We start from the raw sequence: 14,314 nt of genomic DNA on the forward strand, positions 1-14,314 counted from the left end.
ACCAACAGAAACGAGTCAGTAGGCCTGAGATAAGTGAAAACAGAAGTTGCCATAGTAACTTGCACATTTACCCTAAAAAGGCGGGAGTGGGGGTGGGATGCGGAAGTAGGTCAATACTTCTGCTTAACTAGCTCTAGTCCTTGGCTTCCTCTCCTCACCTAAAGCAGCATATCCTCCTCCCTCCCCACCACCAGCAGGAGCAAGGGGGAGGAAATGAAGTGACCATTTCAAAAAGCAAGGAGTGAGAGAGGTCCAGGTAGAGGGAAGGTGAACCAAGAGGACAGTCCACTAAAAACGTCCCGAGTGCCTTGGGACTACCCCTGGGAAAGCAGATGCTGATCAAGGGCACCAGTGCTAAGAAACTGTTGCTGGGTTACCACAAATCAGAAATTGCCATTTCCCCTGTAGCAGTTTAAGTGTACCTAATGGAACACTTGGGAGTGCATTATTAACAACTTTGGGTTGGGGGTAGTGGTGGGGAGGGATGAGTACTCTGGCATGGGAGAAACCTGAAGCCCTCAGCAAGAGGCATCCTTTGATGGCTGAAACTATGAACAGGGCTCAAGGATGGCCTAAAAGACAGGGAGGGAGGGAGCAAATAAAGTAAGCTGATTTTGCTACACAGAAACATAGTACTCTTTGATACTCTGATCTGAAATAGCTACTAATCCAAGAGGGCAAGGGTGATGCTGGTCCCTGAGATGGCCTGAAGAGTGCCAGAGCTCATTATCAGCTCTTCTGCCTGTGGTACCAACAAGTGCAGAAAGCAGGTTAAACAGGAAGCATTTGGAAACAGGTGCAGTTCCATTTTCCTGCAGCTGTTAGTGTCTGCACAGGGATAAGCTAGGACATTACTAATGATTTTAACCATTTGGTGGGAAAGCCCTAGTGTTCTAGAAGACAACAGAAAGGATAATCCCTCAGGGAGGTCAAAAAAGCAGAATCAAAAAAAAAAAAGCAGAACCATCTTTTTTAACCAGTGAGAATTTCAAACACAAACCTCTAGATACCCTACTGCATGGCACAGAGGCAAGTCTAGGCTTCCATCAGGCAGGCCAATCAGACTTGACTGGGAAACTTATTTCAATCCAGCAGCACACCTAGCTGCAGAGCACAGGAAGGAAAGGCTGTTTCAAATCTGAGCTCATGTATTCAGAAACATCTGCAAATCATCCCCTTGTACTTCTGCACATGTCTCTACTCCTCTGCCCTATGGGAGAAGGAAAGAGCCTCATAGACACAGCAACATTTAAGAGAGGCTCTGGAGACCAAGCGTGGCCAAGACTTTGGGAGAGGAGCACCCAGAACAAGCCTGTGGTGTGGACAGGGGATTAGAGACAGCAAGGACCAGGTACTAGGCCTCCGTAAACACTGTGGGAAGAAGCAGCCCACGCTGAGCAACGTGTGCATGAACATTAAGGCGGACAGCTCCAGGCAACAGTAAGTCAATCATTCTTCCAAGGGAAATGTGAGAACAAACAGATGCTATTCTATTACCACCTCTTAGCACGGCCCAGAAAAATTGTTCGGTCTAACTAGTTCAGAACCGTTTTTCTTTTGCATATAGCAACACAGAGGACAAAGAGAATTTTGTGGAACAAATCATGTTTTAAAACGTTCTATTACGGAAGAATGTTCAAGCTCAGGCACATGCAAAGTAGACAAAATAGGGTAATGAACTATCACCCAGCTTCAAAACTCATTAGTATTCCAGTGCTAACCTTAAAGCCGAGACAGAACCCTTCATTGGAATGATCTCTAAGTTTTACACACCAAAAGCCTGCAAGCCCAAATGGTAATTTCTACATCCACCAGGAACCCCAGGAGATAGCTACTCTAGGAAAAGAGCAGTGTTAATAGAAAATAAACAGACTTCAATTTCAGTGCTTGAGGAACATCTAACAAAATAATCATACCCACAAAATTTTTGTACCTGAATTTTTTAATTCCTAAAAGATGCATTTCCAACTCATTTATGTCTGCTGAGTAAGAATCAATGAGGTGCACAAACTCACAGAGAAAGGTTCCACAGTCACCACAGTCAGGCTTCCAGGACTATGTCTGGTTTACAACCACTTTCCATTCTTTTTTTTTTTCCTCCAGCTTCATTGAGGTACAAATGGCATATATCATTGTGTAAGTTTAAGGTACAACTGTGATGATTTGTTGCACAAATATTGTGAAATGACTACCAAATAAGGTTAGTTAACACCTCAATTCACCTCACATAATTACTTCTTTTTTTGTGGTGAGAATGCAAGATTTATTCTGTTAGCAACTTTAAGGTATATAATACAGTATTGTTAACTATAGTCACCATGCTGTACATTAGATCCTAAGAACTTATTCATCTTACAACTGGAAGTATAACCTTTGACCAACATCTCATTTCCCCATTGCAGCCCCTCCACTTTCCATTCTGACATAAGCATTTGGGGCAAACTTCAGGAAAACAGGACAGTACAGATTTAGTTCATTTATGACCTACTAAAACCCACCATGTGCTGGAATTCAGAGAAGCTAAAGGAAGGTCTCTACTTACTGGTACTGTTACATCATCATAAAAACTCCAAGCCAAAGCCCACCTCATTGTCCGACCTTGGCAGAATTCAGTGTAGGTGACTTTAGGAACCTGAAACCAGCAAACACAGCATCTCATCATTCTAGTAATTCTACTATGTTTCTGGCTCCTGCCTCATGTTAAATTATATGTTGGTCGTCCTTTTTATCAGTTAACAAACACTACCATCCCAAAACAGTTATGCACAGCTACCTAATAATCAATGAATAAATTACCTCTCGACAAAGTTGTGGGCTTTCTTCCTGCCATAAAACACGAGAGAGGATTTACAGTTCTGGCCTGAAGGTCCAATATATGAAACACTCAAAACACAGCCCTTCAGAGAACCACTGGTAAAATGATTCAAATGTTCTTTTGTTTTCTTTTGTTTAGGAAAGAGAGCCTCTAAGGCCTAGCTAGACACAGCTATGTAGTCTCCCTTTTGTCTACCAGATTTTAGGAAAGAAAACAGAACTACTTTCTAGCTGTTACAGTTTTAACAAAGAAAAGGTGTTGTGGGGAAAATAGAATGAGTAGAATGTCAGAAAGAAAACTGAAATCAGAAACTTGGTTCTACCGCTGAACCCACATCTGACCCCCTTCTCTGAAAAGTCATCCTGCTCCTGCCTATTCACGCCCAAACACCATAAACTGGGAGGGGAGTTGGGGAAGTATGTATTTGTCACCTGCTTTTCAAAACAAAAGCAAGGGGCTGAACTTGTGTGGGTCACACCATAGTGGGGTGAAGATCGCACACCGGACTGAAAATTGTTCTGGTTTCAGCTGTTCGTTGATAACTAGATGTGTGAACTAGACGTGTGACCTGGAACAAGCCCCTTACCTTCAGTTTCTGCAGTTATAATGGAGTCAGATGTGGGGTCAGTGGTGGGCAGACACCAGGTTTTTTGATGTCTGGTTTCTCTCTGACATTCTACTCATCCTGTTTTCCCCATCTTTTCTTATTGGTCAAAGAAGGCCTTATTTTAATAATTTATAAAAAGTTCCCTTTAGCCCCAAAATTACAACATTAAAAAATAAACAAGCAAAAATAAACAAAAAACACATTTAGAGCTTCTAGGTATAAAGGAAAGTTCTATCTATACTCCAAGTACCATCAAAAGTGGATACACCAGAATAGTAAAGACAAAGCCTTACCCCTTGTATTCGAAGTTCTTCCTTCAGAGGAGCCAGGCTGCATTTCTTTCCCAGCATACAGCTATACCACCTGTAGGGGGCGGGAAATCAGGCAAGTCAAACACTGTTTATGTGGTTACACATTTTTACATTAGCATTACTCAAGTGAAAAAGATAAGAGTAGGAAACAAATATTGAGTTAAGTTACAAGTGACAATAACAAGAATTGTATCAATAGCCCAAAGCAACTTAAACAAAAAGCCACTTAGCCTCTCCAATGATGTTAGGGCTGTATGTATGTGGAAAGAGAGTAAGAGAGAGAGGTCTCACCTGCAATGCTCAGAACGAAGATCATTTAGCTTTGGGACAGAAATTAGTTAATAAACAACAGAAAAAACATGCATACACACCCCCCCCACCATATTAAGAGAAATTGTAAAATCTAGCATGAACCTGTACTTTGAGATGCACTCACTTGCAAATAACTTAAGAATATATATTGCATTAAAGTTTCAACAGAACATGAAATCAATTTCTTCTATAGCAAATACAAATCCAGAAGAGGGAGTATGAAGATGGAGTGAACTGGTTAAAAGGTAAAAGGACAGACTTTATTTCTTCTGATTATTCTAAAACATTTGCAAAGTATAAAATTTATACAGAACTTCTGCTTCAGCATATGAAGGATTAACTAGTAAGGAAACTGCCCTTCCACTATAAACTAGGAAACTGGACAAAATATATGAAACAATTTTTCAGACACTGGACAACTGCAGTGAAGACCTATGATCTCAGAGAGCAAAACAAGGTGAGCCCTATAACTGCCAGAACTTCCTGCCTAAAGGAAATCCCCAAGCTGCAAAGCAGGGAAAGGAAACTAAAACAGAACCCAATAATCTTGCTGAATTGATGAGACAGAGACTGGAGTTCAGAGAGGCTGAGGCAGTAAGAATTTGAAGAGCAAAATATAAGAGGAAGGAGCCGCATACGGAGAGAATTCTGGGCATCTGCAGAGGAGGTCACTGGAATATTCTGCAGGATGATCTACATCTGTGGGGTGGAGGCTAGGGAAAGAACTCTCAGAAAGCAGTAAGCTGAACAATTCCTGGATTTCAGACATCTGGGACTAGTTTGTGGATCTACTAGCCAGAGCAGAAAGACCCTGTTAATAAAAGGGGCATCTAGTAGAGTCCTGGAAAGGATACTGCTTTGTAATGAGGCTACAGCCTATTCTATATCTACCCTAATAAAGCTTAAAAGCAAGATTTGAAAGGATCCAACTGATCACAAGTAACTGAAGTAAGCATCAAAACAAAGTTTAACACCCTTTAAAAGAATAGAATGAAACGCAGCACTCCCAAACATAAGATATGCAATGTCCAGCATCCAGTCAAAAACTACCAGACATTGAAAGAAGCAGGAGGGCTTCCCTGGTGGCACAGTGGTGAAGAATCCACCTGCCAATGCAGGGGACACGGATTCGAGCGCTGGTGTGGGAAGATCCCATGTGCCGCAGAGCAACTAAGCCCGTGTGCCACAACTACTGAAGCCCGTGAGCCTAGAGCCCATGGTCTGCAACAAGAGAAGCCACCACGATGAGAAGCCCACGCACCGCAATGAGAAGCCTATGCACCGCAATGAAGAGAAGCTCCTGCTCGCCGCAACTAGAGAAAGCCCGCGCATAGCATCAAGGACCCAATGCAGCCAAAAATAATAAATAAATAAAATAAAAAATAAAAAAAGCAGGAAAATGACTCACAACCAGGATTTAAAAATCAATCATTAGAAACAGACCAAGAAATAAGAGAGATGATGGAATTAGGAGACGAGGACATCAAAACAGCTATTAGAAATATGCTCCATAACAAAACATGGACATGATGAAGAGCAAGAGGGAAGATATAAAAACTAGCCAAATGTAACTTCTAGACATGAAAATTATAATATCTAAAATAAAAAATTCACAGATGGGATTAACAGCATATTAGACTCTGCAAAAGAAAAGATGTGTGAACTTGAAGACACAGCAAAACAACTACCTGAAATAAAGCACACAGGGGGAAAAAAAAAAAGAAAAAGACCAAAAAAATAAAACGCAGCACCAGTGACCAATGGGACAATATCAAGCAGTACACATAACTGGGGTTTCAGAAAAGTGGCAAAAGGAGGACAAAAATATTTGAAAAAAAAGGTCAAAAATTTTCCAAAACTGATAAAAACTATAAACACATATACAAGAAGTTCAATGAACTCCACACAGAAGAAACATAAAGAAAACCATACTATATATTTAAAACAGATAGCCAACAAGGACCTACTGTATAGCACAAGGGAACTCTGCTCAATACTCTGCAATAACCTAAATGGGAAAAGAGTTTGCAAAAGAATAGATATATCTATATGTATAACTGAATCACATTGCTGTACACCTGAAACTAACACAACATTGTTAATCAACTCTACTCCAATATAAAATAAAAATCAAAACAAAAAACATACTAAGGCAACTTATAATCAAATTACAGAAAATTAGGGATAAAAAGAAAATCTTAAAAGCAGGGAGAGGGTAGAGACACTTTTTGTTCAAAAGAATAAAGATAAATATTTAATATCAGACTTCTCATCAGAAATCATGCAAGCCAGTGCTTCTCTGGTGGCACAGTGGTTAAGAGTCCACCTGCCAATGCAGGGGGCCTGGATTCAATCCCTGTTCAGGGAACTAGATCCCACATGTATGCTGCAACTAAGGAGCCCAAGTGCCGCAACTAAAGAGCCGGTGAGCCGCAACTAAGGAGCCCGCCTGCCTCAACTAAGACCCAGCTCAACCAAATAAATATATTTTTTTAAAATGTTGATTTAAAAAAAAGGAAAACAACCAGAATACAATACCCAGGAACTGTGGGACAACTACAAAAGGTATAAAATATGTGTAATGGAAATCTAGAAGGAAAAGAAAGAGAAAAGAACAGAAGAATCTGAAACAATGACTGAGAATTTCCCCCAGATTAATGTCAGACACAAACCACATATCCAGGAAGCTAAGAGAACACTGAGCAGAAAAAATGCCCAGAAAAGTACACCTAGGCGTGTGATTTTTAAAACACAGAAAATCAAAAAGATAAAGAAAAAATCCTCAAAGAAGCTAGAAAAAGATACACCTTACCTATTGATAAGAATTACATCCAACTTGTCTTAAGAAACCAAGCAAGCAAGAAGAGAGTGGAGTGAAATACTTATCTCAGACAGGGCTGACTTCAAACCAAGGCAAGTTATCAGGAATAATTACACAATGCTAAAGATGACAATCTTTCAAGAAGACTTAACAATCCTTAATGTGTTTGTACCTAACAACAGAGCATCAAACTACATGAGGCAAAAACTGATAGAGCTGCAAGGAGGAATGGATTAATCCTCTACTAGAGATGGAAACTTCAACAACCCTCTATCAGAATGGACAGATCCAGCTGGCAGAAAATCAGTAAAGACATAGTTGAACTCACAGCACCATCCATCAACTGGCTCTAATTGACATCTATTAACTATTCATCCAACAACAGCAGAATACACATTCTTCTCAAGCTCACATGGAATATTCACCAAGACAGACCGTGTTCTGGGCCGTAAAATACATCTTAACAAATTTTAAAGAATAAAACTCATACAACATCTGCTCTTACACCATAGGGAATTAAATTTGAAATCAGTAACAGAAAGAGAGCTGGAAAATCCCCAAATACTTGGATATTAAACAATACATTTCTAAATAACACATGGGTCAAAGAAGAAATCTCAAGAGAAATTAAGCAATATTTTTAAAAAAAAATTTATTTTTGGCTGCATTGGGTCTTCGTTGCTGCGTGCGGGCTTTTCGCTAGTTGTGGCGAGTGGGGGCTACTCTTTGTTGACGTGCGCGGGCTTCTCATTGCGGTGGCTTCTCTTGCTGCAGAGCACGGGCTCTACGCGTGCGGGCTTCAGTAGCTGTGGCACACAAGCTCAGAAGTTGTGGCTCGTGGGCTCTACAGCACAGGCTCAGTAGTTGTGGCACGTGGGTTTAGTTGCTCCACGGCATGTGGGATCTTCCCAGGCCAGGGCTTGAACCCGAATTTTAAAGTGACAAAAACTGTAAGTGAATTTAAGAGCCTCTAAAATCACATGCTAAGTTAAAACTACAAAAATTTTCCATTTTTATAAGTTGTACTGGCAATTTTATATGGTTCAACCTAATACATTAAATAATACAGATGAAAATCTTATTAATTATAAAAGTATGACAAATACTATTATACTCCTTTAGAAGTAGTGTGCATTAACCAATATTTTATTTGTTTTTATTGTTTGTGGGTTCAACAACGGATGACAATCCTTATTTTTGTTTAATCAATCCTTTTTCTGATTTGAAATAAATAATTGTCCTACCTAAATTACTTTAAACAAACCTGGGTAAATTTACTCAGAGCATAATCTATTTCATTTGGCGGCTTTACAAGGTCTGGAAGAAAAAGAATATGCTCCCTTTAAGAAGGCAGTGGAGAAATCATTAACCAGGAATTAAAAGCCTTTGGTATGTTAGGAACAAGATGAAGGATAAGAAATTAAGAGCAATTAGTGCTCACAAAGTAACAGTATAAAATAGGTTAATTAACACCTTTCTTTTAAAATTAGCATTCCTGAACAGATTTTTTTTTTTTTTTTTTTTTTTTTCAGGACTCCCAACGACTGCGCCACTAGGGAAGCCCGAACAGATTTTTAAAAAATTTTTTTCAATGAAATATAGTTGATTTACAATGTGTTAATTTCTGCTGTACAGCAAAGTGACTCAGTTATACACATACAGACATTCTTTTTTATATTCTTTTCCATTATGGTTTATCCCAGGATACTGAATATAGTTCCCTGTGCTATACAGTAAGACCTTGTTGTTTATCCATTCTATATGTAATAGTTTTCACCTACTAACTTCAAACTCCCACTTCATCCCGCCATCATCCTCTCTCCCCCTTGGCAACCAAAAGTCTGTTCTCTATGTCAGTGAGTCTGTTTCTGTTTCGTAGATAGGTTCATTTGTGCCATATTTTAGATTCCACATATAAGTGATATCATATGGTATTTGTCTTTCTCTCTCTGACTTCTTCACTTAGTATGATAATCTGCAGTTGCATCCATGTCCTGAACAGATTAGATCAGAGTCACCAGAAGCCAAGAAAAGGCCCAGAACAGAGACAAAAGATGCTACAAATTTCCTCAGGAAATGAAGGGAAGCAAATATTTAAATAACTCAGGCTTGTAATATGTCATTGGTACTTAACATGGGCTTGGCAGAGTTCATTTCTTTTAACTCTTACTGTAAGCTAAACAGTATATCGTGAATCTTTTCTGTTTTTTTTTCTTTTTTTTTGGCCACACGGCTTGCAGGATCGTAGTTCCCCAACCAGGGATTGAACCCACGCCCTTGATGGTGAAAGCGCAGAGTCCTAACCACTGGACCACCAGGGAATTCCCTATCTTTGAAGATTGAATCTCATCAATATATCAACTGTTTTCTGCAAGTTATATTTCTTATAGAAAAAGCAGAAGTAATTGCGTGTATTAAACATTGTTTTAGCTTCACTTTAAAAAAAAAAAATGCCTACTGAGGGACTTCCCTCGTGGTCCAGTGGTAAAGAATCCGCCTTCCAATGCAGGGGACACAGGTTCAATACCTGGTCAGGGAACTAACATCCCACATGCCATGGGGCAACTAAGCCCGTGCGCCACAACTACTGAGCTCGCACGCCTCAACTAGAGCCCATGTGCCGCAAACTACAGAGTCCACTCGCCCTGGAGCCCGTGCGCCACAACTAGATAAAAGCCCACGCACCACAACGAAAGATCCCGCAGGCCTCAACGAAGATCCTGTGTGCCACAGGCAACTAAGACCTGACGCAGCCAGATAAAAAAAAAAAACCTACCCATTAGATCCTAGCTACTCTCAACAGGCATCTTGTGACAACTAATCAAAACGCATGTAGGAAAAAAAATGAAAAGGAAGATCAGTTACCCAAGAGATTTTGAACCCATTATACTATTTTAATGATGAAAGTAGCACTCCACTCATTACAGCATTTAGTAATTCCTTAGAGACAGCAGGTTTCAAGAAAAATTATTTTGAAATTATTTCAAACGTATAGAAATTGCAAGGTTAGTACAAATGATTCCAGTACACTCTTCACCCAGATTCCCTGTACTTTGCCCCATTTGCTTGCTCTGTTTTTTTCTAAACCATTTGAGAGTTAGCTACAGACATCATAATGCCCCTAATGTTAAATATTTTGACATGTACATTTTAAAAACAAAGACAAAAAAATAAAAACAAAGACATTCTCTTTTATAACCACAGAACAATGATCAAATTGAGAAAATTGAACACTCATATGATACTATTATCTGGAATACAGTCCATACTCAAATTTCACCAATTATCCCAATAACGTCCTTCATGTCAATTTTCTCCCCTGATGCAAGATCCAATCTAGGATCATGCATTTCATTTACGTGTCAAGTCTCTTTAGTCTCTTTCAATCTGGAACAGTTCTGTGGTCTTTTTTTACTTTCACGACCTTAATATTTTTGAAAAATTGTCTTACAAAACCCCTCAAGTTGGTTTCTCTGAAATTTCCTCATAGATTCAGGTAAAACATTTTGGGCATGAAGAGCACAGAGGTGCTACGTGTCCTTCTAGGTGACCCCTGACCCCCATCAGGAGGTGATCACCTGGTCAAGGTGGTATCCCTCAGTCTCTCCACTATAAAGTTACCATATATCCCTTTGTAACTGAAATACTTTGTAACTGGGGAAATACTTTGAAACTATGAAAATATCCTGTTCCTTTTCAAACTTTCCATTGTTGATTCCTCCATGAATCAATTATTACTATAATGATTGCAAAATAGTCATTTTTCTAATTTTATTATTCCTTCTACATTTATTAGCTGGCATTCTAGAGGAGCTTTTCCTCTATCCCCTTTGCATTTTATTTGCTTACTTTATTCAGTGGGTTATAATCCATTATTGTCATTATTCATTCTGAGCTTATATTGACCCATATTGTTCTTTTAACAATGTGGGAGCTGGCTCCTATGTTCTTTTAACATTTAATACCGTAAAAGGTATTATCCCAACCTTACAGACAAGGAAAATGAAGTGGCTTACCCTTTTATAAAGGTAAGTCAAAGTTTGTTGTAGAACTGGACAGTCTTTCAGCTGGAAAGTTAACTAAAAGCTCAGTTATAAAATTTACAATTTTTCCTTTTTGGTTTTTTTTAAATTTTATTTTTGGCTATGTTGGGTCTTTGTTGCCGCACGCGGGCTTTCTCTAGTTGCAGTGAGCGGGGGCTACTCTTCATTGTTGTGCCCAGGCTTGCAGAGCACAGGCTCTAGGCATACAGGCTTCAGTATTTGTGGCTCGCAGGCTCTAGAGCGCAGGCTCAGTGGTTGTGGTGCACGGGCTTAGTTACTCCGCGGCATGTGGGATCTTCCTAGACCAGGGCTCGAACCAGTGTCCCCTGCATTGGCAGGCAGATTCTTAACCACTGTGCCACCAGGGAAGCCCTACAATTGTTCCTTGCAACCATCACTTACAGCACCCCATAACTATGCTAGCACCTAGTTTTAAGAAAAAAACAAAAAAGGAGGGGGACTTTGCATTAAAGTAAAATAACAGAGTACTCTTAACATTTCCTTTCAACACAGTAGACCATAGCATTTAAATCTACTGGATTCCTAAAATGGTCAAGAGTTTAAAAGATCCTATTTACTATTCATTATTATTTTTAATTACATCAAATACATATTCATTCAATTCTATGACTACCCTATGAAGTATGAGGTAGCTATTATTATCTCACTTTACCAATGAGAAAAAATTTAAAAGATAAGTCAAAGAGGGACTTCCCTGGCAGTCCATCGGTTAAGACTTCACCTTCCAATGCAGCGGGTGTGGGTTCGATCCCCTGGTCGGGGAGCTAAGATCCCACATGCCTCCTAGCCAGAAAACCAAAACATACAACAGAAGCGATATTGAAATAAATTCAATAAAGACTTTAAAAATGGTCCACATCAAAAAAAAAAAAAGTCAAAGAATCACATTTCAAAAGGCCTAGATTGTTTAATTTATTATCCATCACCAGATATGTGGATTTTACCCAGAATCAAGAAGTCTCCACCATCTGGCAGGGGGTAAGGAATGGAAAGGAAAAAGCAAAAACAGGGAGTAAAACCAGTATTAAGTTGGAACTTGGTAAATCTGGTTCCTGGAAAAATCACAGAATCACTGCCATAAAGGGCATCAGCTATAGACCTAATAACCAATGACAAGTGTAAAATCCAGGCCATAAGGGGTTTGATAAAGTCTGCTAATGTATTTAGAAGGTTAGGTGAGTGAGTCTCTAAAAAAAGAAAATGCTATTAGGACAAGCACTTGTAAATCTTCATCAACAGTAGAAAGGCCATCTAATAATGTCATATGTCAATTATACCTCAACAATAAAGAAAAGAAAAAAGAAAAGGAGTAGAAAAGGCTGTGTACTTAGAAGTCTAACTGCAGTCTGGGCTACAGAGGCTACACAGAGTGGTGGAAAGAGCACTGGACCAGAATTAGGAGATCTGGGTCCCAAATTTCTAATCTGTACAACTAAGAGGTTGGATAACTTTCTCTCTCAAGGGCCTCCCAGCTGCAAAATTCCTTAAGATACAAAACTGCACTTGCTGCTGAGCGTGACTTAGGCAAGGCACGAATCATAACGGGGAGGTGAGGCACCTGGAGTGCCATCACTAAGATCAGTCCAACAAATTTAACTTATTTCACTCCATAATGCTACAAATTTGGCTTAATTTCTGCATTTCTTCAGGAACAAGAAGGGGGATAAGAAGCAGATGGTGGGGTTTAAATACTTGTTTTCAATCCCTTATTTTTCATAGCTTCAAAATATGCAGTTTCCACAGCATTTTAAAATTTGAGAGTTGCATAGTGGTATAAACATTATGTCAACTACAAAAATATGCAGGACATGAACTGGTAACATATACGAATGAAAGTCACCAAAGTATGACATGAAATTGTAAACAATATTTGCGAGCAAAACTCTTTCAAAAAACATTGCTCTATTTTCTCTTCAATGAAAATCACTTCATTCTTCCTTTCTTCCTTTTATCTTCCCTCTCAACCTGCCTGAGTCCTAACAGAGCAGACAAGACTGCTGAACCCTTTTTTTGTATGAATCGTAACTGGGTAACTTTTCCTATACGTGACACCAACCTTGAAACGGTTGACTCTTCAGAGACATGATGGGCTCTAGCAATTTACCCTTCCCAGCAAACGTTCACCTTTCATTCAATTTGTGGGCTGCCACAGAGCCAGGTATAGGCGTACTTGGAACGTACTGACCAATTTCTTCTCTCTTAGAATGGTGTTCATTTAAAACATATTTTTTACAGTTCAAATGGAACTTTGGAAATAATAGAAACTTACTGATTAATAGGCTCCTGAAAACAACCTTCCCCATTTTGTTGAATGACTCCAGTTCCCTCAAAAGTTGACAGATACTGAAATGGCCACGTGGCCCTGGTTACCTACTGTCATGAGTCTCAGTGCTCTGTTGCTTTAAGTTTACTTTACTTACTCAGACTCTTCTCAATGCTCAGTATAACTTAAGGCTCTTTCTTCCTTACACCCTAATGTGTTTTTTTTTTTAATTGGGGTATAGTTGCTTTACAATGTTGTGTTAGTTTCTGCTGTACAGTGGAGTGAATCAGCTATATGTATACATATGTCCCCTCTTTTTTGGATTTCCTTCCCATTTAGGTCACCTCAGAGCATTAAGTAAAGTTCCCTGTGCTATACAGCAGGTTCTCATTAGTTATCTATTTTATACATATTAGTGTATATGTGTCGATCCTAATCTCCTAATTCACTCCACCCCTCTCTTCCCCCCTTGCTGGCCATACATTTGTTCTCTATGTCTGTGTCTCTATTTCTGCCTTGCAAACAGGTTCATCTGCACCATTTTTCGTTGAAGAAATCAATTTAAGGCAAAAATTTATTAACCTTTGGCTTTAATATTGTGTAAATTTTCTGAGGCAGATCATCCAAGAATCCAGTTGCTTTCCATATTTAAATAAACTCACATTTAACAAATCAGGATATTTGCTGATTTTGGAACTGGCCTACTAAAATAAGCGGCTTTAAACACGTATAAATCCAAAAGGGGTGGGAAAAAAAAGGCTTCCCTACTTAGCAATTCCAGTTCCGGGTATTCACCCAGAATAATTCGAAGCAGGGTCTTAAGAAATATTTGTACATCCATGTTCCTAGCCACGTTATCCACAACAGCCAAAACGTGGAAGTAACCCAAGTGTCCACCAACAGATAAACGGATAAACAAAATGTAGTATATACATACAATGTAATATTAATATTATTCAGCCCTAGAAAGGAAGGAAATTCTGAAACATGCTATAACGTGGATGAATGCTGAGGACTTGACGCTAAGGGAAAGAAGCCAGTCATAAAGGGACAAATATGATTCCACTTACATAAGGTACCTCAAATAGTCAAATTCACAGAGATGGAAAGAAGAACGGTGG

The 14,314-nt window shown here is 39.2% G+C and overlaps 1 protein-coding gene across 2 annotated transcripts in view; it reads right to left on the minus strand.

The window, feature by feature from the left end:
* Positions 1 to 14,314, minus strand: part of METTL16 (methyltransferase 16, RNA N6-adenosine) — a 53,523-nt gene that overhangs the window by 10,294 nt on the left and 28,915 nt on the right. For both annotated transcript variants that reach the window (XM_024735702.1, XM_024735693.1), the window contains 2 exons: positions 3,716 to 3,785; positions 2,543 to 2,632 (listed from right to left, as the gene is read on the minus strand). In XM_024735702.1, coding sequence (XP_024591470.1) covers positions 2,543 to 2,632; positions 3,716 to 3,785 — 160 coding nt within the window. The remainder of the gene's footprint in view (positions 1 to 2,542; positions 2,633 to 3,715; positions 3,786 to 14,314) is intronic.

Source organism: Neophocaena asiaeorientalis, unplaced genomic scaffold (genome assembly GCF_003031525.2).
Source record: "Neophocaena asiaeorientalis asiaeorientalis breed wild unplaced genomic scaffold, Neophocaena_asiaeorientalis_V1.1 scaffold129, whole genome shotgun sequence".
In the NCBI taxonomy this organism is placed as follows: Eukaryota; Metazoa; Chordata; class Mammalia; order Artiodactyla; family Phocoenidae; genus Neophocaena; species Neophocaena asiaeorientalis.